The sequence below is a fragment of the Scyliorhinus canicula genome, chromosome 1 (genome assembly GCF_902713615.1).
Source record: "Scyliorhinus canicula chromosome 1, sScyCan1.1, whole genome shotgun sequence".
In the NCBI taxonomy this organism is placed as follows: Eukaryota; Metazoa; Chordata; class Chondrichthyes; order Carcharhiniformes; family Scyliorhinidae; genus Scyliorhinus; species Scyliorhinus canicula.
The window spans coordinates 10,745,091-10,768,654 of NC_052146.1; the positions used below are offsets into that span (position 1 = coordinate 10,745,091).

At 48.5% G+C, this 23,564-nt stretch overlaps 1 protein-coding gene across 6 annotated transcripts in view; it reads right to left on the reverse strand.

The window, feature by feature from the left end:
- Positions 1–23,564, reverse strand: part of tango2 (transport and golgi organization 2 homolog (Drosophila)) — a 273,616-nt gene that overhangs the window by 30,264 nt on the left and 219,788 nt on the right. For all 6 annotated transcript variants that reach the window (XM_038809089.1, XM_038808651.1, XM_038808828.1 and 3 more), the window contains one exon: positions 1,008–1,078. In XM_038809089.1, coding sequence (XP_038665017.1) covers positions 1,008–1,078 — 71 coding nt within the window. The remainder of the gene's footprint in view (positions 1–1,007; positions 1,079–23,564) is intronic.

The following is a 23,564-nucleotide window of genomic DNA, read 5'->3' on the forward strand; positions in this document are numbered from 1 at the left end:
AAACCATTGAAGTACTTTGTCAAGCATTTTCACAGACCAAACCAATGTAAGTCCATAATCACCATTGTCCTCTTGGGGCATGGTATCTGAAGGAGAAGGAAGATCAGCAAACTCAACACAGACGGCGGCGGGGCTGGGGGGGGCGGAGGGGCTGGGGGGGGGGCGGAGGGGCCGGGGGGGGGGGCGGAGGGGCCGGGGGGGGGGGGGGGGGGGGGCCGGGGGCCGGGGGGCGGCGGCCGGGGGGGGGGGGGGGGGCGGCGGGGGGGGGGGGGGGGGGGGGGGGCCAGACCGAGGGGGGGGGGGGGGGCGGGGGAGCGGACCGAGGGGGGGAGCGGACCGGGGGGGGCGGGGGGGGGGGGGGGGGGGGGGGGCGGACTGAGCGGGGCGGGGGGGGGGGGGCGGACTGAGCGGGGGGGGCGGACAGCCCTGGGGGAGGGCGGCCCCCGCGCATGCGCTGGTTGGCACCGGCCCAACTGCGCATGCGCGGGACCCGAGTCTCTGGCGCCCCCTAGCACATGGCGCCCCGGGCGACTGCCCGAGTTGCCGGTGCCTTGAGCCGGCCCTGGCGCTTCCCCCGGCGGCATCCTGCCTTTAGCCCTCTTTTTCTCTACTTTTCAAAAATGGCGCTTCACCCGGTTATGATTCTGGGCGCCTCATATAGAACATAGAACAGTACAGCACAGAACAGGCCCTTCGGCCCTCGATGTTGTGCCGAGCAATGATCACCTTACTCAAGTCAACATATCCACCCTATACCAGTAACCCAACAGCCCCCCCCCCCCCATTTACCTTATAAAAAAAAAATTTTAATTTAAAAAAAAATGTTTTAAATTTTTTTTATGACTTGATCTTGGTGGGCTGCATAAAGACCTTTGGCGGGCCGCATGCGGCCCGCGGGCCGTAGTTTGCCCACCCCGTTCTACGGGATTCACAAGAGCCATCCCCGCATTCTGTGCCTGGCTTCTCCCACCTCTTAGAAACTTATTAACAAATTTAAAAATTCAAACCTGGTTCCAGTGTTTTGGGCTCCTGGCCACTTTTACTTCCATAGTAACACATTGTATCTCCTTTGGTGTTGCTGTAAGAAAAGAATATTCGCCTAAGAACTTGGGTGGGATACAGTTCGTTCAGAGACTAAAGTGTTCCCCCCCCCCCCGGGCGGAGAGTCGGGACTGTGCTAGGAGCTGGTGCTAGGAGCATCGCTGAGGTGCTATTCACATACCTTTGCCAAGCTAAATTATACATAGAGGTCAACACGCCACTTTCCCTGACCTTACAGGTCTCTGGCCGTCAACTTGAATGGTCCCAGCATCCAGAGAAAGGCCCCCGCCCCACACAACGCAAATGTTGATCCCCCGCTAACAAAGGGAGCACCCCAAACCCCCCATCAAGGTGGGTCATCCTCCCCCCGCATCAGCGGAAGAACGGATTAAACTACCACACCACGCATGCATCAATGATTTCTCTTCCCCTTTTCTAACCACAGAAAGTACTCAGCATTGTGAAGTGGCCAGCAGCTGTCAATCAGAGCAAAAAACTGCAAAAGACCTGAAATGCACTCAACTCAAAATCTGTAGACCCCACTGGAACACACTCTACACCCTACAAACCGACATTGGCCCCATCTCTCGATGGCACATCTCGTTGACTGCAAATAACAGCTTGTTAACTGGGGAGGTGTGGTCACATGAGGAAAAGCTCAAATTGTACTCATCCAAGTCAGACCATCAGAGAGTCTAGGACCAGAGGGCATAATCTCAGAATAAGGGGTCGCCCATTTAAGGCAGATGAGGAAAAATTTCTTCTCTCAGAAGATAGTGAATTAATCTGTGGAATCCTTTGCTGCAGAGGGCTGTAGAGACTGGGTCATTAAATATGTTCAAGGCTGAGATAGGCAGATTTTTAAAACATCTTTATTATTGTCACAATTAGGCTTACATTAACACTGCAATGAAGTTACTGTGAGAATCCCCGAGTTGCCACATTCCGGCGCCTGTTCGGGTACACAGAGAGAGAATTCAGGATGTCCAATTCACCTAACAGCACATCTTTCGGGGCTTGTGGGAGGAAACCGGAGCACCCGGAGGAAACCCACGCACACACAGGGAGAATGTGCAGACTCCACACAGACAGTGACACGTGGGACTCGAACCTGGGACCCTGGTTTTTAAATAGTCAGGGAATCAAGGGTTATGGGGATAAGGCAGGAAAGTGGAGCTGAAGATTACATCAGATCAGTATCTTTGTGGGTTTCCTCGTGGAGCAGAGGGCGTTGGATCTGATCGGCAGAGTGGGAAAGCGGGCAGTCGCAGAGGTCACATGGGACAACCAAATGAGTGCTCAATGTATTGTGATGTCATACCCCCACACCACGCCTCACCCTGGTCTAACCATGCGTCGTGTCTTGTGTCTTGCAGAGTCACCATCAGACAATGAGGAACAGGCTGTTGTCCCCCGCTCCCAGCCGCAATCACGCAACTCGCCGGGCGACGAGGCAGGACTGTCCGGGATCCCAAGCCCCCCCCCGCTGCAACCCCGCGACATCCTGGAGCACACGTCTGGGGACGATACTAACGTCTCGTCACTGCTGTCACCCTCCACCGTCCCAGAGACACTCACCTCGATTGGGCATTTCAGTGAAGAGGCTCTTGGGGCACCCCCTGGTGCACACCACACACATGCAGCAGCACATCAGGTTAAGGTAGGAACCCTCGAGATGGCGGACAGTCGGGAGGGTGGCCCAACCCCAGGGACTAGCTGTTCTGGAAAGGGTGGTCCCATCAATGTTGGAGATGCAGGCACAGAGCCCGTGACTACATGAGGGGTTGTCAGCAGGCATCCAGCGCCTGCTGGTACAGTTGGAAGAGTGCCTGCAGCAGCAGGGGGAGGTGGTGCCAATCATGTGTACCACCCAGGCCAACACTGCATGGGTGGCGTCCGTGGTGGAGACCTTGGATGCAAAGGTTTCAGCCATGGTTCAGGATGTCCAAGGCCTGGGGCACCCGAATGCAGGCGGTGGCTGAGGTACAGGTCAGGGCAGCCATGTACTTCAGCCATATGGACATTGTTATGGCGCTCCTGAGCCTGGCTGAATCACAACGGGCCATGGCTGCGGGCATTGACAGCATTGTCCACCCGGGCGATCGATGCATGGGAGGCCGGTAACGTGGGGTGATGTATGGGAGGACAGCACGGCCAGGGCCCCACAAGGCAGTCGGGGGTACCCCAAGTAGCAAGTCGCTGCCCTCAGAGGCAGCAGGAGCCTGGGTCAGAGATGCGGGGCCGCTGGAATGGTAGGGCCAGAGATGCGTCACCGGGCACCGTTAGCTGTTGGGTGCCCTGCACCAACCTCAATTTTCAGCTGAAGCTAGTGGAGCAGAAGATAAAGGATGCTATTGGGAGGATGCAGTCGGGGAAGGTGGCAGGGCCGGATGGGTTTCCGGTGGAATATTATAAAAAATTCAAGGATAAGTTGGCACCCCTGATGGTGGGGATGTTTGAAGAGGCGATAGGGAAGGGGGTGTTGCCATAAACCTTGGGGCAGGCATCGATTTCACTGTTGCTAAAAAAAGATAAGGATCCGACGGAGTGTGGGTCATATAGGCCCATATCACTTCTGAATGTGGAGGCAAAAGTATTGGCGAAGGTACTGGCGGGTAGGCTGGAGGAGTGCCTCCCAAAGGTGATAGGTGAGGATTAGACGGGATTCGTGAAAGGGAGGCAGCTGTTTTCGAACATTAGGAGGGTTTTGAACGTCGTTATGGCACCAGTGGAAGGGAAGGAAACAGAGGTGGTTGTGGCTTTGGACGCTGAGAAGGCGTTTGACCGGGTAGAATGGGGGTACTTGATGGCAGTTCTGGAGCAGTTTGGGATTGGACCACGATTTATGAACTGGGTAAAGCTATTATATAAGGAGCTGAAGGCGAGTGTCCGCACAAACAACATCAGCTCGAGATACTTTTCTCTCCACCGTGGAACTAGGCAGGGATGTCCTACGTCCCCCCTGCTGTTTGCACTCGCGATTGAGCCATTGGCCATCGCATTAAGATGTTTGGGAGCATGGAAAGGAATAGTGCGGGGGGGGGGGGGATAGAGCATAGGGTGTCCTTATATGCCGACGACTTGCTGCTGTATGTGTCAGAACCCAGTGCGTCGATAGGAGGAATATTGGAGCTACTGCGAGTATTTGGGTCGTTCTCGGGGTACAAGCTGAACCTGGACAAGAGGGAGTATTTTGTGGTGTCTCGCCGGTGGTGGGGGCAGGGGTGGGGGGCTGCCATTCCGTAGGGCAGTGACTCACTTTAGGTATCTGGTGCTGCAGGTTGCCCAGGAGTGGGGGAGGCTTCGCAGGTACAACATCTCTAGTTTGGTGGGGAGAGTGAAAGCTAACCTGGCAAGGTGGGATGGTCTCCCTCTGTCACTGGCGGGTCGGGTACAGGCGGTTAAAATGAATGTGTTGCCGCGATTTCTGTTTATTTTTCAATGCCTACCGATTTTCCACCCAAAGGCTTTTTTCAGGGAGATTGAGGGAGGATTACCTCGTTCATATGGGCAGGGAAGGTGACCAGAGTGAGAAAGGTGCTGCTACAGAGGGGAAGGCAGGCAGGGGGTTTGGGTCTCCTGAACCTGATGTACTACTACTGGGCGGCGAATGTGGAGAAGGTGCGGAGCTGGGTCAGAGGGGTTGATTCCCAGTGGGTCAGAATGGAGGAGTGTTTGTGCAGGGAGTCGGGACTGAAAGCACTAGCAACAGCGCCGCTCCTGATAGCTCCGGGGAAATACTCAGGAAGTCCGGTAATAATAGCTTCATTGAAAATCTGGAGGCAGTTTCGCCAACAATTCGGGTTGGGGGCAGGGTCAAGGGAAATGCCGATTCGGGGGAACCACAGATTTGAGCCAGAGAAGTGGGATGGAAGTTTTCGGAAATGGGAAGAGAAGGGGATTAAGACGCTAAAAGATTTGTTTCTTAAGGGTAGGTTTGCAGGATTGAGGGAGCTGGAATTGAAATATGGGCTGGAGCAGGGAGAAATATTTAGATACATGCAGGTTCGAAATTTTGCCAGGAAGGAGATACGGAGCTTCCAGGTGGAGCCGGCCTCCACATTGCTGGAGGAGGTGCTGACGACAAGAGGACTGGAGAAGGGGGCAGTGTCAGCGGTGTACGGAGCTATTTTGGAAGAGGATAAGGCACCACTGGAAGGGATCAAAGCAAAGTGGGAGGAAGAGTTGGGAGAGGTTATAGAGGAGGGTGTCTGGTGTGAGGTGCTCCGGAGAGTAAATGCCTCCACCTCGTGCGCGAGGTTGGGGCTGATACAGCTGAAGGTGGTATACAGAGCGCACCTCACGAGGGCGAGGATGATCTGATTCTTTGAAGGAGTAGAAGATGTGTGTGAGTGTTGCGGGAGGGGGGGGGGCTAATCACGCTCGTATGTTTTGGTCCTGTCCAAAGCTAGGGGAGTACTGGAAGGAGGTTTTTAGGGTAATTTCCAAGGTGGTGCATGTGAAACTGGACCCGGATCCCCGGGAGGCCATATTCGGGGTATCGGACCAGCCAGGGTTGGAAACGGGTGCAGAGGCAGATCGCCCGCAGCCTCTGCACCCTGTGCCCTGGCGTGGCAGGGGGACCTGTTGGAATACTTGACCCTTGAGAAGGTTAAGTTTGAACTGAGGGGAAGGATAGAAGGGCTCTACAAGTCATGGACATTATTATTATGCACTTTCAAGAACTGAATAACATCGAACATTAGTTGGGGGGGGGTGAGTGGGAGGGTTAGGGGGAGGGGGCTGTGTGTGTTAATGGTGACTATGGGTGATTCCTTTTTGTCATTTGTTTATGTTAATATGCTGGCTGATGTTTGGGGGTTGGTGGGAGGATGGGATCGTTGTTATTGTTATGGGGTTTGACATATCTGTTGCTGATTATTGTTTATTGTTGGTGGGTGTAAATTCGGGAGAAAATGTGAAAAAGGAGGAGAATAAAAATATTTAAAAAAAAATTTTCAGCTGAAGCACGATTCTCCACCTGATCGCGATTCCGCCGCCACTAGGTGGCGAATCCCGCCTCAAGTTAAATATATAAGCTCTCAGGACTGCTTTAAAGACATGAAGGGATTCACACAGTAGCAGTTATTTTTATTTTTTTATTTTTTCATAAATTTAGAGTACCCAATTCATTTTTGCAATTAAGGGCCAATTTAGCCTGGCGAATCCACCTACCCTGCACATCTTTCAGGTTGTGGGGGCGAAACCCACGCAAACACGGGGAGAATGTGCAAACTCCACACGGACAGTGACCCAGAACCGGGATCGAACCTGGGACCTCGGCGCCCTGAGGCAGCAGGGCTAACCCACTGTGCCACCGTGCTGCCCCACAGTAGCAGTTATAATTGTCTTTGTGATAATTGTATCTCTTATTTGTTATATTTTTACTTTAGTCTCACTCCTTCTCTAAAGCCATCCCCTCCTCCCCCATTCTTAGAGACCAATTATTCAGTCAGCATTTAAGAAGGTCTGTGAGGGTGATCATTCTTCCTCGTGCTGCCAAATTGCATTTTACGTTTTATTTCTCGCTGAAATATGTCTACTGGTGGGTAAATCAAGGCAGTGGCTTCAAGAGCCCATCATTTGCCTTCCAAGCAGTGAAAGGATAGTTAACAATATTTTGCTTGGCAGGTCTGTGGGTGGGAGGATGCTCTGAGTAAAGTCAACATGTCCTCATCATGTGCCAGGCTCAGCCTGATACAATTCAAGGTGCTTCACTGGGCACATATGACGGTGGCCCGGATAGGCAGGTGTTTTGGGGTAGAGGACAGGTGTGTGAGGTGTGCGGGACAGGCCCCAAACCATGTTCACATGTTCTGGGCATGTCTGAAGCTCAGGAGATTCTGGCAGGGATTTGCTGATGTCATGTTCATGGTGCTAAAAATGAACGTGCCGCCGAGTCCAGAGACGGTGATTTTTGGAGTATCGGAAGACCTGGGAGTCCAGGGGGTGAGAGAGGCTGACGTTTTGGCGTTTGCCTCCTTAGTACCTCGGAGATGGATCCTATTAGGAAGGACTCGGAGCCCCCAAAATCGGGGGGTATGGGTTAGTGACATGGCTGGGTTTCTCAGGCTTGAGAAAATTAAGTTCGCCCTGAGAGGATCGATGTTAGCGTTCGTTCGGAGGTGGCAGCCGTTTCTCGACTTCTTTGCGGAAAATTAAACTGTTAGCAGGAAGGGAGGGGGATTAGGGAATGGGGGCGTAGGGGAGTTAGTTTAGTTTAGGTGGGATCAGCGAGAGGAGATGGAAGGACTGGGGAATTGTGTATATAAGCCATGTTGGCTGGGTATGGTTATTGGTTAGGGGGTGGTGTTATGTACTGAATTATGTTTACATTTGTTTTTGTACTTTGTTATTATAAAATCATAAATGTTTTTATAAAATGTTTTTTTTTTAAAAACAAAAACAATATTTTGCTTGAATTATCATATATAATTACAAACACAAATAGATGTTCCTTGGTTATCACCTGACTGAAGGTTAATTGTTACAGTCAGATATTGGGAGTGGTTTTCTGGTCACATTGCCCCGGTGCGAATCTGCGATGTCAGGAAAATATCAGGAGTGTCCTGAAATGAGATTTGTGACGTTTCCGAGCCCGCCCAGCAGACGGAATCAGTTTCATATGCAGTGAGGGCGTGAACCTAATTACCATTCATTTAAATGGATTGAAATATGCAAAGTCAGCTTGACGCCGAATCTACCGGACACATGTAATGTTCCTGCCAGTGAGATGATGGGGCGGCACGGTAGCGCAGTGGTTAGCACTGTTGCTTCACAGCGCCAGGGACCCGGGTTCAATTCCCGGCTTGGGTCACTGTCTGTGCGGAGTCTGCATGTTCTCCCTGTGTCTGCGTGGGTTTCCTCCGGGTGCTCCGGGTTCCTCCCACAAGTCCTGAAAGACATGATTGTTAGGTGAATTGGACATTCTGAATTCTCCCTCTGTGTACCTGAACAGGCGCCAGAGTGTGGTGATTAGAGGATTTTGCAGTGTTAATGTAAGCTACTTGTGATACTATGTGGCGCCAGCGAGAATCACTCCTGGTCTCCACAAATCGAGAACAGGCAGGATTACCATGCATGGGTCTCGGAGGCCATAGTAGCCCGCAGGTGGTTGGGGACATGGCAGGGCAGTGCCCTACCACTTCTCCTGGCACCCTGGCACCACCAGCCTGGCAGTGCTAGGGTGGCACAGTCAAGTTGGCACTGTCAGGGTCCAGGAGACAGTGCCAGATGTGGTGGGTCCTAAAGGGTGGGGCGACTGGCAGTCTGATAGTGGAGTGTTGTTCACTTGAGAGGGGGGCTGATGCTTCCAATTGGTGGTGGTGGGGTGGGGGGGGGGGGGGGGGGGGGGATGCCTGCATGGTTTTTAGGATGGGGGGGAGCCGAGCATTTAATGATGGGAGGGAGGATGCCCTCTGCGGTCAAGGGTGGGGGTATTCTTCTTGTCTGCAGGGGAGGGTTTCACAATGTGCATGAGTGGTTGGGAAGGGGGCCTGTCACTTAACTTTGAGATCAGATAGATATTTTAAAAAGGTGTCCCCAAGGGCAGTACGGTGGCAGAGTGGTTAGCACTGCTGCCTCAGAGCGCCGAGGTCCCAGGTTCGATCCCGGCTCTGGGTCACTTGTGGAATTTGCACATTCTCCCCGTGTTTACGTGGGTTTCCCCCCCCACAACCCAACGATGTGCAGGGTAGGTGGATTGGCCACGCTAAATTGCCCCTTAATTAGAAAAAATGAATTGGAATCTTTAAATTTAAAAAAAAGCACCCCTATCTCGGAGGAGCCAGACCTGCCAACGTATTTACGCCCCAACATTCTCAGAGTCGGTGCAAGACACACCACGCTTCAAAAAAATGACTAAGTGCAGGAAGATCGCAATCAGATTTGGTCCGGAACAACCAATGTGATTCGTGCCAATTTTCGCTGAAACCCACGTTCCACCATCCCTCCCCCACCTCCAACCACTTGAATGGCCCAATCCATTTATAATCCAATTTTCCTAACATCTTCCACTCGTCACACTCCCCAAAACGTTCCGTTTCTCTCTTCCCTGAAGATGCTCCTTTAAACATTCCTCTATGACCTCGTTACTGTCCCTCTTTATGTGACCGGGTAACAAATTTGGTTGGATGACATTGCTGTGAAACAGCTTGGGACATTTTATTACGATAAAGGCGGTTAGATAATTGCAAGTTGTTGTAGAAACAGTCTACCATACATTGGCGTTACAATGCATGCCTGTTTCTGTAAATACATGAACAGGTGTGCACTGGGGAAAATTTTTTAAAAATTCAAAGTTCTTTATAGAAAGGCATGTGCTTGATTCTCTGTAATGATTAAAGGGCAGCATGTTAAACTCTGGCATGAATCTTCACTAACAAGAGTCAAGGGAGCCTTTGATGCAAATACTTTCTTGGATGATCAACTCTCCTGTCAGCCTCCTTTGAGCTGAACTCCAAGTTACAGAAGAACGACCGTCCCGGCCTGTGTAGTTGGCAGTCAGTACCAGGAGGTCCCGACTCTAAATTTGCTTCAGCTGCTTGGATACAACCTGTTCAGTGGAAGTTATTTGTTGGACAAAAATCAATGCTGGCCTCAGCTGAATTAGACCTTTGTTTTTCTGTGGAGGAACCTCTATTTCGCTCATCAGTATTCAAGTTTACATGATCTTTCTTGGCAGTGACTGTCTCGGTTGAAAAGTCACTGGAGTGGGACCGGGGGTGGAGGGGGGGAGTCAGCTGAGGGGTTCAGAATTGTACCTAAATAAACAAGAAAAATCCTACTCAATATCCTAAAAAGTCTGGAAGAGCCACTTAAGAGCATTCAAACGTACAATTATGTTGTCCCAAAATATAAACATAAATACATGAACCCTTAGGACTGTTTTCCAAAAAATTGAGAGTTCCACATGGTAGCAGTTTTAATGATGTTTGTGGTGATTTTATCTCCTCCTTTTTAACATATTTTGACTTTAGTTTCTCTCCTTCTCGAAAGTTATCCCCTCCCCCTAGAGCTGGGAGACCAATTATTCAGTCAACTTTTAAGAACGTCTGTGAGGATATCCTGGGTGATTATTCTTGCTCGTACTTCACAGTCTTTGCTCAGTGCTAATCTCACAGCTTGCCTGACATGCAGATCTGGTGCGTGCGTGAAAAGGAAGCAAGAAATTACAAACGTGTTTCTCCTTCCACAGCATCATTGCCTGGCAAATTCCAGCAACTTTTGCAATTCACAAGATGAATGCTGGGATTTTGAAAAATCCTCGGGATCAGGGAACAGAGAGAAGGCTTAACGCCTGCATTCATCCACATGACAAGTCCCTCCACACAGAGGGTAAGGGAAGTGGGAGGGGGAAAATACTAGGAGATTGAAGAGACAGGTCAACTTGTGACATCTTCGTATTTCCTTTTGGTTTAAAGTCCCAATCCTTTTTACAGAAGAAAATAACTTTTCCAGCAGAAGTTTATTAGACACTTTTTAAGATGTCAGTTTCATCACGGTGTAGATTCACAAGCAGAACCTCTGTTCCCGAGGACAGCACAGTAGCACAGTGGTTAGCACAGTTGTTTCACAACTGCAGGGTCCCAGGTTCAATTCTGGCCTCGTGTGACTGTATGGAGTTTGTACTTTCTCCCCGCTTCTGTGTGGGTTTCCTCCGGGTGCTCTGGTTTCTTCCCACAGTCCAAAGATGTGCAGGTTAGGTCGATTGGCCATACTAAAATTGCCCTTTAGTTTCCAAAAAGGTTAGGCGGGGTTACTGGGTTACGGGGATAGGGTGGAGGCGTGGGTGCTCTTTCCAAGGGCTGGTGCAGACTCGATGGGCCGAATGGCCTCCTTCTGCACTGTAAATTCTATGATTCATTGGACCAAACCACTGCAGTCAGCAAATGCAGGAAATGCTCTGTGCTGTTCCAGAGGGGCTCCACTGAGGATGCACAATTTCAAAGCAGTCAAGAATCACTCTACAGTTTCTGGACAAACACATCACAGGTTGGAAAAACCTGCATTATACATCCTATAATTAACAGCTCCGGGCCAGTCTGGCAAGGAGCAAGTAACACTATACTTTACAGTCTCCATGGCAGCGGCAAAACTATTTCGGAAATAAAAAGCATCACGCCTACAGGAAATTCTTTTAAGACAGTTATTTTATGAGAAGGATAAGCACTTTTAAAGAACTCTTATACTTTCCCTTTAATATAATTTAAAATAGACGTTGAACCTTTTGGTATTTACGGTGTAAAAGGCTGCCAGTCTGGGCTATTTCCACTAAATATGAAAATAGACTTAAAAATGACTTACTCATTGAAAATTGAGAGTTCAATCTTAATTGCCATCATTTTCAGAAGTCTGCATTTGGGGGAAGGGTGTGGTGATGAGTAAAATAGCATTCTCTTTGTATTCTTGTGGAAGAACATGATAATTACACAGAGCCCTTAACTGAAGCACTATTCAACCAAATTTTGATATAGCGGTGCTATTTCCATTTTTAACTGCAAAAAAATTACCTCGGGGAGAATGTAAGCATTTTCCTCATTTTGGCAGCTGGCACCAGCTATTCCCAGGGCTGGCGTCCATTTACTGAGGTTTCATATTGTACATATATGCATGCTGGGCACTGGAGCAGTAACTGCTTATTTCGAATGAAACTCAAACTATTGGGTTTCCCAGCTTTAAGAATATACGACAGCAAAAATGAATGCACACTGCTCATCTTCTACAGCACCTTCCAAACCCATTACTTCTACCACCTTGAAGGCCAAGGGCAGCAGACATATGGGAACACCACCACCTGCAAGCTCCCCTCCAAGTCACACACCATCCTAACTTATCATTGTTCCGTCACTGTCGCTGGGTCAAAATCCTGGAACTCCCTCCCTAACAGCAGTGTGGGTGTACCCATATCACATGAACAGCAGTGGTTCACAAAGGCAGCTCACCACCACCTTCTCAAGGGCAATTAGGGATGGGCAACAAATACTGGCCGAGCCAGTGATGCCCACATCTCTTGAACAAATTTTTAAAAAATGATAGCTTCTTTGAAACACCTGAATGTTGAAGGTAGGAAAAAAAGATCGAAAGAAAATTACTGGAGGATTTTCCCCGAGACACTTACAAAAGTGGAAAGCACCTTTTTAAGCATTCCGAAAATTAGTTTAAAAATCAGCATGTATGCAATATTTATCTTTATACATTCCTTCTAATAATGATTACACTATTCTGCAACTTTCAGCATTTTCCATTGTGTTCCGATTCATCATTCCAAGTCAAACACACTTCTTCAGTAACTGCACCTAAGCGTTTAAATAACAAATGTTTGTTTTCTTAGCAATTGCACTCCAAAGTTTCAAAAGCCTTTCTAGTAAATAAGGCAATCGGACATAAGTTCAAGGCTTTTCACATGTTCGAAGGACATCATTAATTCTAAGAATACTTACTTGGATGTGAATTCCTGCCTTGCAGAAGGAAAGAAAAAGGATGGGGAAATAGAATAATTGTAATGTCTGCATTCTTCACATGTAATGTCCTGAGTTCAACCAGTCCATTGGGAGAGGGACAGGGGAGATTGGGGGTGGGACCAAATATCAGGTCAGTGGACAACGAGAAGAAAAACAGACATATACAAAAGTTTGGATGGTCACTGGTGTTTTGGCAAACAGCCAAGTGACCGAATAACACAGCAGAAGCCGAGCAGGGGGCTGTCATTTTGCCCACTCGGCTGTAGAATAACGTACAGTAGACAAGAACAAAAGAGGGGCAGGAAGCTACGAATAAAAGAAACCTAAAATAAGTCAGCTCATTCTGCTCATTGCTGGAATTAGTGCAGCTTTTTGAACCGCTAACACACACATAGCATTCTTTGTTAGCCTTTCCTCCTTGTGTACATGGTTCAACACTCCAGTGAACAAGAAATCTACTGATCACGTTTGTCAGTAACAGTTGAGGTAGCAAGAATTATAACTCTAAGGCAATTTAAACCACAAAACATTTCAATCAAAACAATTCATGAAAACTCTGAATAAAAGATTCCAAAGAGCAGCAGGAATTGGACTGCTTGGCAGACTAAACCCATCATTCAATAAACAGCGTAATCCTCTATTGAATCCCTGTTTCACGTTTGATGTTAAGAAATGTAGCAAGACCGTGTTTGTAGATTTCAGACCCTGCTGTTTTTCACTAGCGACAATTTTTGGAATTGTCACAATCTCGGCAAATATTAATAATGTACAACGTATGCGTTTACTTGTGTTTAGGCGATCGATATTCTGATTTATTAAGAGATACTGGTAAATGTTGGTGTCAAATCTTGCTAATTGGGGTCTTTTTCAAAAGATACATGAACATCACCCGCTGCACAGCTCGTTTTATGTTGAATGTCGCACATTTCATGTGCACCGTGTAACCTCAGGTAAACCCAGTCAGTTTCCCAGTTTCAGCTTATGTGCTGCACAGAAGCTGGGGACATACAAACTAGGGATGGAACATTGTGCACTGCTGGGGATATTAAAGGGATGCAGCAGCACATTGCAATATAGATGGGCACCGTCAGAGACAATAATCAGATTGTCAACATCCCCAATGTGCAACCTGCTGCACTGAATAATTCCAAAAGAAGATCCTGCCCAAAAGCCGAGGGTGTCTTTACCTGCGTTGGTTACATAGGGTATGAATCCTTATGCTTGCTTCAGACAGGATTTTCCTGCCCCCCCCCCATTCATTTAGACCTTGGAAATGTTCTTCATGTGTAAAAAGGTGCAAAGACCTGGCAATGTGGACTTGCTCCCATTTCCTGTCCCTAACGCCTCAGGAACTGAAGCATGGAAACTTTAAAAGCATAAACATCCTCCCCAGAATGTGTAGTCAAGGAAATGCTTTTCCAGAAAATCAATCCGACTTGGATTCTGAAGGTCACATGAAGAATTCAGTACCTGGCTGGTCGCAGAACTGATTGTGTTTGCAATAGTATGGAGTGTTTTGCTAAACATGCGATGTGCATGATGCATGCCTGCCTGTTATCAGGCCAAAGTTTGTAACAAAAAATACTATTCTAATGCATGAAGCAAATTGCAGTGCCCCAGTACTGGTTTGTGAACAGTAACTTGTGTTCATATATTACCTTTAATGGAGTCTGCAAGTTCGCAGGCATTACAAATATATATCTGGGCAAAAGGAACTTGGATGAGAAAAATGGATCATAGTTGTGATGGGGGCCTGTCTATAAATATTAAAAAATTGTACTTTTGCACACACAGGCAATGCCAAGTTTGTGCACATCATGCAGGACTGTGTACTTAAGCTTGCAGAATCGGGACTTCCGGTGGTGATATGTAGGGGTGATATGTGGGGGGAAGATATGCATGAGGTGGCTCCTGCTATACTGCATTTTCTTCCCTTTTTGCATAGTTTAAGGGGGTATTTTCGTTTGAAAACCCACAGAATTAATGGCATAAAGATCCAGTGGTTAGCACTGTTGCTTCACAGCACCAGGGTCCCAGGTTCGATTCCCGTCTTGGGTCGCTGTCTGTGCAGAGTCTACATGTTCTCCCTGTGTCTGCGTGGGTTTCCTCTGGGTGCTCCTGTTTCCTCCCACAAATCCCAAAAGACGTGCTTGTCAGGTGAATTGGACATTCTGAATTCTCGCTCTATGTACCCAAACAGGTGCCAGAATGTGGCGACTAGGGGCTTTTCATGTAACTTCATTGCAGTGTTAAGCCTACTTGTGACAATGAAGATTATTATTATTATAAAGGTGGTGCCCAGAAAAGCCTGGGGAAAAAAGGCAGTCAGTAGAAGTTCGTTGAGGGAATCAGAGGCTTCTCAGACCTCATCGGCTGAAAAGATGGCGGAGGCAGCCTCTGGTTCCCTGGCCACTCCACTAACCCCAGAGGTGCTTTCGAGTACTTTGGCGAAAGAATTCGATAAGCATTTTTCTCACATGTGCATCCTGTATATTGGCCGATTGATTTTTTTGTGGTGGATAGGTCTCTCCTCCCTTTAGTGGTGGCGGCCAGTTACTAAGTGATTGTGATTTTGGAACATGCCTTGCATTTTGCTGATTTGGCACTAGAGTCAGGTCCCTCCGAGCATCCACCATGGAGATTGGATGGACATGGCTTATGAGATGACAAGAAATATTATGAACGCATGTCCACTGCCAATGGGGAATAATTAAATTTAATAGAAGTGAGTCAATGTCACTTTCTACGCTGTGGGAAGCCCTTAAGGTGGTCCTTAGGGGAGATTATCTCCAACAAAGTGCACATGGTGATAAAAACGAGGGAGGAGCAGCAGAAGCTGGTGGACTCCACTCGTTTTTAAAATAAATTTAGAGTACCCAATTCATTTTTCCAATTAAGGGGCAATTTAGCGTGGCCAATCCACTTAGCCTGCACATCTTTGGGTTGTGGGGGTGAGACCCATGCAAACATGGGGAGAATGTGCAAACTCCACACGGACAGTGACCCAGAGCCGGGATGGAACCTGGGATCACAGTGCCGTGAGCCAACAGTGCTAACCACTGCACCACCGTGCTACCCTGGTGAACTCCATTCCTGAGGTGGACCACCAGTAATCACTTGCCCCAACGCCGGGTATGCTGGCAAGTAGAAAAGAACTGCACACAATTCCAGCTATTGTCAATGGAAGAGTGGTGGGCCAGCTGCGACGCTCAAAGGGTGTTTTATGAATACGGGGAGGAGGCCAGTTGCCTCTTAGCTCATCAGCTGAAGCGACAGGCAGCTTCCCGGAGATCGTACAGATACATAACGCAAACGGCAGTCTGGTTTCCACCCCACCTCTCAGAATTGTTCTATCGGGATCTCTATAGATCAGAACTTCCGGTCGAGGGATCAGTCAAGACTGACGTTTTGGACAGTTTATCCACCCCAGTTGCGGAGCGGGAGAGGAGCAAGGAGTTGGAATCCTCATTGGGCCCAGAGGAAATTATGAAATGCATTGGGTTGATGCAGACTGGTCAAGCCCTGGGCAGGATGGCTTCCCCATTGAATTTTAGAAGAGGTTTGCAGAACAGTTGGTACCTTTAATTCTGGATATGTTTAATGATTCCTTATCCGGGGGTTCGTTGCCCTTTACCCTCACACAGGCATCTATCTCCTTGATTCTTAAGACAGACAAAGACAACAGAGTGTGGGTCGTATTGACCTATCTCACTCTTGAATACGAATGTTGTTATTTGTTAAAGTGCTGGTGCTGCGGCTGGTGCCCTGCCTCTCAGAGGTGATCTTGGAGGATCAGACAGGCTTTGTTAAGGGTCGGCAATTGTCGGCCAATATATGTTGCCTGCGAAAAGTTGTCATTTTCTGCTCCTTGGTGCCCGAAACGGAGGTGATTGCTTCTCTGGATGCTGAAAAGGCATTTAATAGAGTGGAGTGGGAATATCTGTTTGAGATTCTTGGGAGGCTTTGATTTGAACACAAGTCTCCTCGATTCGACTACTGTATAGGGCCCCCAACTGATAGTGTTGGTACTCTGATCTCTGGCTACTTCCCGATGAATAGGGGCACGAGACTGAGGTGTCCACGGTCTCCGCTCCTATTTGCCTTGGTAATAGTACTGCTTCCTATAGATCCTCTATTAAGTGGAGGGGGATAAATTGCGGAGGGGTGGAGCATCAGGTTTCCCTTTATCCGGATGACCTACTTCTCTATATTACGGGCCCAGTACCCTTCATGGATGAGATAATGAAGCTGCTTACGAGTTTTGGCTCCTTCTCTGGGTACACGTTGAACTTGGACAAGAGCAAATGCTTCCTGGTCAATCCCTGGGAGGAGAGCCCAACGAGGGACACTACCTTTTCACCTTGCTTTCATTATCTGGGGGTCAGCTGGCACGCAATTGGGCCGAGCTTCATTGTTAGATTATGTTAATCTGGTTGATGGTGTCAAATCCGTGGAAGCTATTCACCAACCTGTTCCAAGACACTGTTTGTAGCCAGCAGCCAATAAGCCGGGGGGTGGGGAAACCACAGACACAAACAGAAAGAGGGGGAAGAGGTGAGGGGGGAGGAGGGAGAAGGGGGGGGAGAAGGAGGGAGGCAGGGAACACGGAGGCACAAAACTCAACCAAATCCAACATGTAAACAGCATACGTAGCACTACGCTACTCAACAGGTCCAGGTTGGATGATCCAATAAACAAAGAAGCAAGAAGGGGAGGGGGAGTGGGAAGAAAGGGGCAGTTGGGTTCTGGAGGCCAAGTCAAAGCTAAGCACTTGTACAAAAATATGAATTGTAACCGATGTATATAGTGAATGGTAACCGACGTATCTAGTTTTTTTGTAAGTTCACTTTCACCTTTGTTTTGTATAAAAAAATTCCCAATAAAAACATTTTTTTAAAAATCAGCTGGTATCGTAATATTTTCAAATGAGATTTTAATATTGGATTAGATTGGATTTGTTTGTCACGTGTAATGAGATACAGTGAAAAGTATTTTTCTGCTGCTAGTTAGAACGAGGGGGCAGGAGAAGGGAATTAAGACACTGAAAGATTTGTTTCTTGGGGTTTGGTTTGCAGGATTGAAGGAGCTGGGAGCAAAGTATGGGCTGGAGCAGGGGGAAATGTTTAGATACATGCAGGTTCGAGATTTTGCCACGAAGAAGATAGAGCTTCCCAGTGGAGCCGGCCTCCACATTGCTGTTGGAGGTGCTGACGACAGGGGGACTGGAGAAGAGGGTAGTGTCGGTGGTTTAAGGGACCATTTTGGAAGAGGAGCAGGCACCACTGGAAGGGATCAAAGCAAAGTGGGAGGAAGAGTTGGGAGAGGAGATGGAGGAGAAGTTCTGGTGTGAGGTGCTCCAGAGAGTGAACGCCTCCACCCCGTGCGCGAGGTTGGGGCTGATATAGCTGAAGGGGGCGAGGATGAGCCGGCTCTTTGAGGGGGTAGAGGATGTGTGAATGCTGCGGGGGGGTCCCTGTGAATCACGTTCATATGTTTTGGGCCTGTCCAAAGCTGGAGGTTTACTGGAAGGAGGTTTTTAGGGTAATCTCTAAAGTGGTGCACGTGACACTGGACCCGGGCCCTCGGGAGGCCATATTCGGGGTGTCGGACCAGCCGGGGTTGGAAACGGGTGCGGAGGCAGATGTTGTGGCCTTCACCTCGTTGATTGCCCAAAGGCGAGTCCTGATGGGTTGGAGAGCAACCTCGCCAACATGTGCCCTGGCGTGGTGGGGGGACCTGTTAGAATTCTTGACTCTTGAGAAGGTTAAGTTTAAACTGAGGGGAAGGATGGAGGGATTCTACAATTCATGAGCGTTATTCATTATGCACTTTCAAGAATTGGATAACATGGAACATTGGGGGGGGGGGGGGGGGGGGAATGCATGTGTTAATGGTGACTATGGGTGATTCCTGATTCCTTTTTGTTATTTGTTTGTTAACATGCGGGCATTTGGGGGTTGGTGGGAGGATGGGATTGTTGTTGTTGATATGAGGATTGACATTATATTCGTTACTGCTTATTATTTATTGTTGGTGGGTGTAAATTTGGGAGAAAATGTGAAAAAGGAGAATAAAAATACTTTTAAAAAAAACTACAACTAGGGAGCATAGCCTCAAAATAAGGGGGAGCAGATTTAGGACTGAGTTGAGGAGGAACTTCTTTACCCAAAGTGTTGTAAAGCTGTGGAATTCTTTACCCAAAGTATTGTAAAGCTGTGGAATTCTCTGTCCAGTGAAGCTGTTGAGGCTACCTTGTTGAATGTTTTTAAGGCAAAGGTAGGTAGATTTTTGAACAGTAAAAGAGTAAAAAGTTACGGTGAGTGGAGCTGAGTCCACAAAAAGATCAGCCATGATCTTATTGAATGGCAGAGCAGGCTCGAGGGGCCAGATGGCCTACTCCTGCTCCTAGTTCTTATGTTCTTAGGTAATGCCAAGATATCTATATTCAGCTCTTATAGGATGAACAATTCACACAGACTGGACTTGTTAAGAGCAGAATTGGTAAAAGTATGACTGAGGATGTTAATGAACTACCAAACAAAGCAAGCTGTATATCTTGTTTTCCAATCATTAGCATTCTGCTGAATAGTAAATTACTCAGACAACCTTTCCTGCTACTCTATCAGCGCTACTATTTTGGATCTATATTGGCCAAGTGCATGTCGCTTGGTGCTGGTGTCTGACCTGGCTTCCCCAGAGACAGAAAAAAGGCAAAACGCCCACTTCCATAGCCATTACTTCTCCTGACAGATCAGAGGCTGATAAGGTCAGCAGATCTGAAGGTACAGCTACTGCATCGATTCTTTAAAAATGAATGTAAAGCACTTAAGTGACAGAATGACAGTAAGGGGAGGGGAGAGCAAGGAAAAGGGAGAGAGGGGAGAGGAAGAAAAAGAGGAGAAGATACAAGAAGAGGGACTAACAGGATGAGGTTAGGAAGGAAGCCATTTAGCCCATCAGTTCCACAGATTTTGTGAAAAGCAGTCTCTTTTAGGTCACAAGTATTTACTCAATTCCCTTTCAAAGACATTATGACCCTCATGAAGACCACGGGGAATCACTGATTGATCTCCCCATGGGCATTAAATATCGACCCCTAGACCCGAACTAGCAGTTCCCTATAGTCCTGGGCTGGGATATTTGTTTTGTACACTGTGGCGGCGGCTTTATTTGTGTTGGAGAATAAACCTGCTTTGCCTTTTAGCCTGTGCCTCCTGGAATTATTACAAAAGGCTACAAGAGAGTCATTATTCATCACTCAATTAGGCAATACATTCCAGATTTTAACCACTCAGTGCATACAAAGGTTTTTCCTCATGTTACCCTTCGTTCCTGTGTCAGTCAACTTAAACCTGTGCCCTCTGGTTATTGACAATTCAGCCGCTGCAAAGAATTGGGGGGAAAACGTGAGAGAAAAGGAGGGAGAATAAGGGAAATTGGGGTTGATCGAAAGCCAGGAAATTATATTGGGAACGCGTTTGCAGGAAAATAATTGCAGCTGGTAGGGTCACCCGCTGAGAGCTTGCTAGTGGAGCCAAGGCAGTTTAAAACCAATAGCAACAGATGCAGCATCAGGATTCTTATTGCACCATTACCCAGAACGACTCGACAGTGAACGTTCACGTGTTGGCCATGATTGAGGGATGATATGTCAAGGCCTGCAAAAACAATGGAGGAGCTCCTGAGAAAGGGCACTTTGAGCTTCACATAAAATCTCAGGTCGGTTGGTGTGCTATGATCAGCTGTGATCATTGAATGTTAGAACAGGCTCAAGGGACAGTTCCTAAATGCCTTTTATCCTCTGAATGCATCACATAATATGATCCTCTCAGCATCATCTACAGACACAATACCATTAAATTGTTGCAACCACTCACTGTACATAGTCGGGGCGGAGGGGGGGGGGGGGGTGATGCTGTACATAGCTAATCTCTGATGATATTGCACACAAAATAAGCTGTGACAGTAAAGCCGTTCTCCGTCTTCCAATCTGAAAATTAAGAAATCTCCCACTTGAAGTGTACGTATCCAAGATGTGGAGATGCCGGCGTTGGACTGGGGTGAGCACAGTAAGAAGTCTGACAACACCAGGTTAAAGTCCAACAGGTTTGTTTCAAACACTAGCTTTCAGAGCACCGCTCCTTCCTCAGGTGAAGGGAGAAGTATGTTCAGGCCGCCTTGGAGAACGCTTCTGATCTCTGGGTAAGCGTTCTCCAAAGCGGCCTTCAGGACGCACGACAACGCAGAATCGCTAAGCAGAAACTTATAAGCAAGTTCCGCACACATGAGTACGGCCACAACCGGGACCTGGGATTCGTGTCGCGTTACATTCATCCCCCACCATCTGGCCTGGGCTTGCGAAATCCTACCAACTGTCCTGGCTTGCGACAATTCACACCTCTTTAACCTGGGATTACACCTATCTCTGGATCTGTAAAGATTCAATTCCCTGCAAATGCTTGCATTCCAAGCATTGTCTGGCATCTTTGAATTTAGACCATAAGACCATAAGACATAGGAGTGGAAGTAAGGCCATTCGGCCCATCGAGTCCACTCCGCCATTCAATCATGGCTGATGGGCATTTCAACTCCACCTCCCAGCATTCTCCCCATAGCCCTTAATTCCTCGCGACATCAAGAATTTATCTATCTCTGCCTTGAAGCCATTTAGCGTCCCGGCCTCCACTGCACTCTGCGGCAATGAATTCCACAGGCCCACCACTCTCTGGCTGAAGAAATGTCTCCGCATTTCTGTTTTGAATTTACCCCCTCTAATTCTAAGGCTGTGCCCACGGGTCCTCGACTCCTCGCCTAACGGAAACAGTTTCTTTGCGTCCATCCTTTGGAATGACAAATTATAGAATTTGTCTATATATATGTTTCTGGAACCCACCTCTTCATTCACCTGAGGAAGGAGCAGTCCACCGAAAGGTAGTGTTTGAAACAAACATGTGGGGGCACCTCTCGGGGTCAGATCGCCCCGCGCCCTCCCAGGACCCCGGCACCTGCCCACGCCGCCAATTCCGCCGGTCATGTTTTGATTCCCGCCGGCGGGAGAGGCTTGTAAGCAGCGGGACTTCGGGCCATTGCGGGCCGGAGAATCACTGCGGGGGGCCTGCCGACCGGCGCGGCGCGATTCCCGCCCCCGCTGAATCTCGGATGGCGGCGAATTTGGGACATGGCGGGGGCGGGATTGACGCTGGCCCCTGGCGATTCTCCGACCTGGCGGGGATTCGGAGAATCCCGCTCCCAGTCTCTGATTGGAGGAGCTTCTGGGCACGTGGAGAATGGCTGCCAAGTGGAGAGGAAATGGCTGCCAGGCGGGACCAAACTGACTACCGGGCAGGGGAAAGAGACTGGCTGTTGGTGTGTGAGTGAGACCGTGGGCGCGATTTAACGCGCAAAATAACAGAGTCCTGTCTTGGGCGCATACAGCAGGGTTGTTCTCGGCCTTGGGACTCTGCCGTTTTTTTTGGCCTTGGTTGGGAACGCCCCACTGAGGCCGCAGTTATCTCATTTCCTGCACAGACGAGTGCGCCATCAGGGCACCATTTTAAAATTTTCGACACCACTCCTCTGCTCCTCAACGGTGGCCTCCAGACCTGCTCACTACCCCAACTTACCTTTCAGGGGGTCCTTGAGCAACCCCGCACCCCACCGCTTAAAGGAGCAGCACCACTGGGCCCGATCCCTGGCATGGGCAATCTGGCACATTGGTACTGCCAGCCTGGCACACTGGTAGTGCGCCTGCCAGACTGACGGTGTCACTCGGGCACCCTGGCAGTGCCAGGATGACACCTGCCATGGTGTCCAAGTGGCAGCGCCATGGTGTCAGGTTGGCAAAGCCAAGGTGCCCAGTTGGCAGCGGGAGTGCCAAGGTACCACAGGGGGCCTCCAGTGGCCTGGGAGGTCCTTCCAGGTGCCGTTATGCCTGGCCCACGATTGTGTGGACCAGTGCTAATTGGTGCCGTGGTGTGGTCTCTTAGGTGAGGCCACTTTACTAGTTCCCGGGCATCGAGAGAATCCGGACTAGACATGTTTAAATTAGTCTAATGGCTCACTTAAATATATTAATCTGGATCTCGGCCGTCGAGATCCAGACCGTGACGTCTCAAGAGATCTCGTTAGATCTCGCGAGGCGTTCACAGTGTCACAAATCCCGCGAGAGGCCTCTCACGAGATTTAACGGCCTTGTCGCGTCACCTAGTCAGGGGTGACGACGCTATCAGATAGCGCCTAGTGTGTGTGTGAGCACAAGAGAGTGTGTATGTGAGAGAGTGAGACAGAGAGCGGGTGTGGGTGTGTGTGAGCCTGAGCTTGTGTGTAAGTAAGAGAGTGTGCGTCTCTGTCAATGGGACATTGGCTCAGTCCTAAGCTCAGGGTTCACATCAACCCTCACTGCCACACACCCAGACGAACCCACACCATAGTTGAGTTTGAGTGAATGAATACCCAGAGACTGAGTCTGAAAAGCACAATTTGACCCTCTCACACTACATGGAACCATAAAATTTCTGAAGTGCAGAAGGAGACTATTCGGCTCATCTAGTCTGCATTGACCCGCTTAAAGAGTACTCTATCAAGGCCCATTTGCCCGCCCTATCCACGTAACCCCGCCTAACCTACACATCTTTGGGCTGTGGGAGGAAACCGGAGCACCCGGAGGAAACCTACGCAGATACAGAGAGAAAATGCAAACTCCACACAGACAGTAACCCAAGGCCGGAATTGAACCCGGGACCATGGTGCTGTGAGGTTAATCACTTTGCCACCTTGCCGCCCAGTACTCTAATGGTCATCTTCATTAATTGCTCATAATTTTAAATGATCAATTTATTGCTTTGACATTGATTTATTTTTGCAGCAACTTGTTCCTTCACTTCATACCTCAACATTTTCTTGAAATTCCTGTTTAATGTTGCACCTAACCGTATCTTTTTAAAAAAATAATTTTTATTCAAAATTTTTTGCATATTTGCAACAACAAACAAAACCCCTCCTTACAAAAATAAGAGAAACAACAAAAAAACGCATAAATAAACAGATTATAGCTATATCACA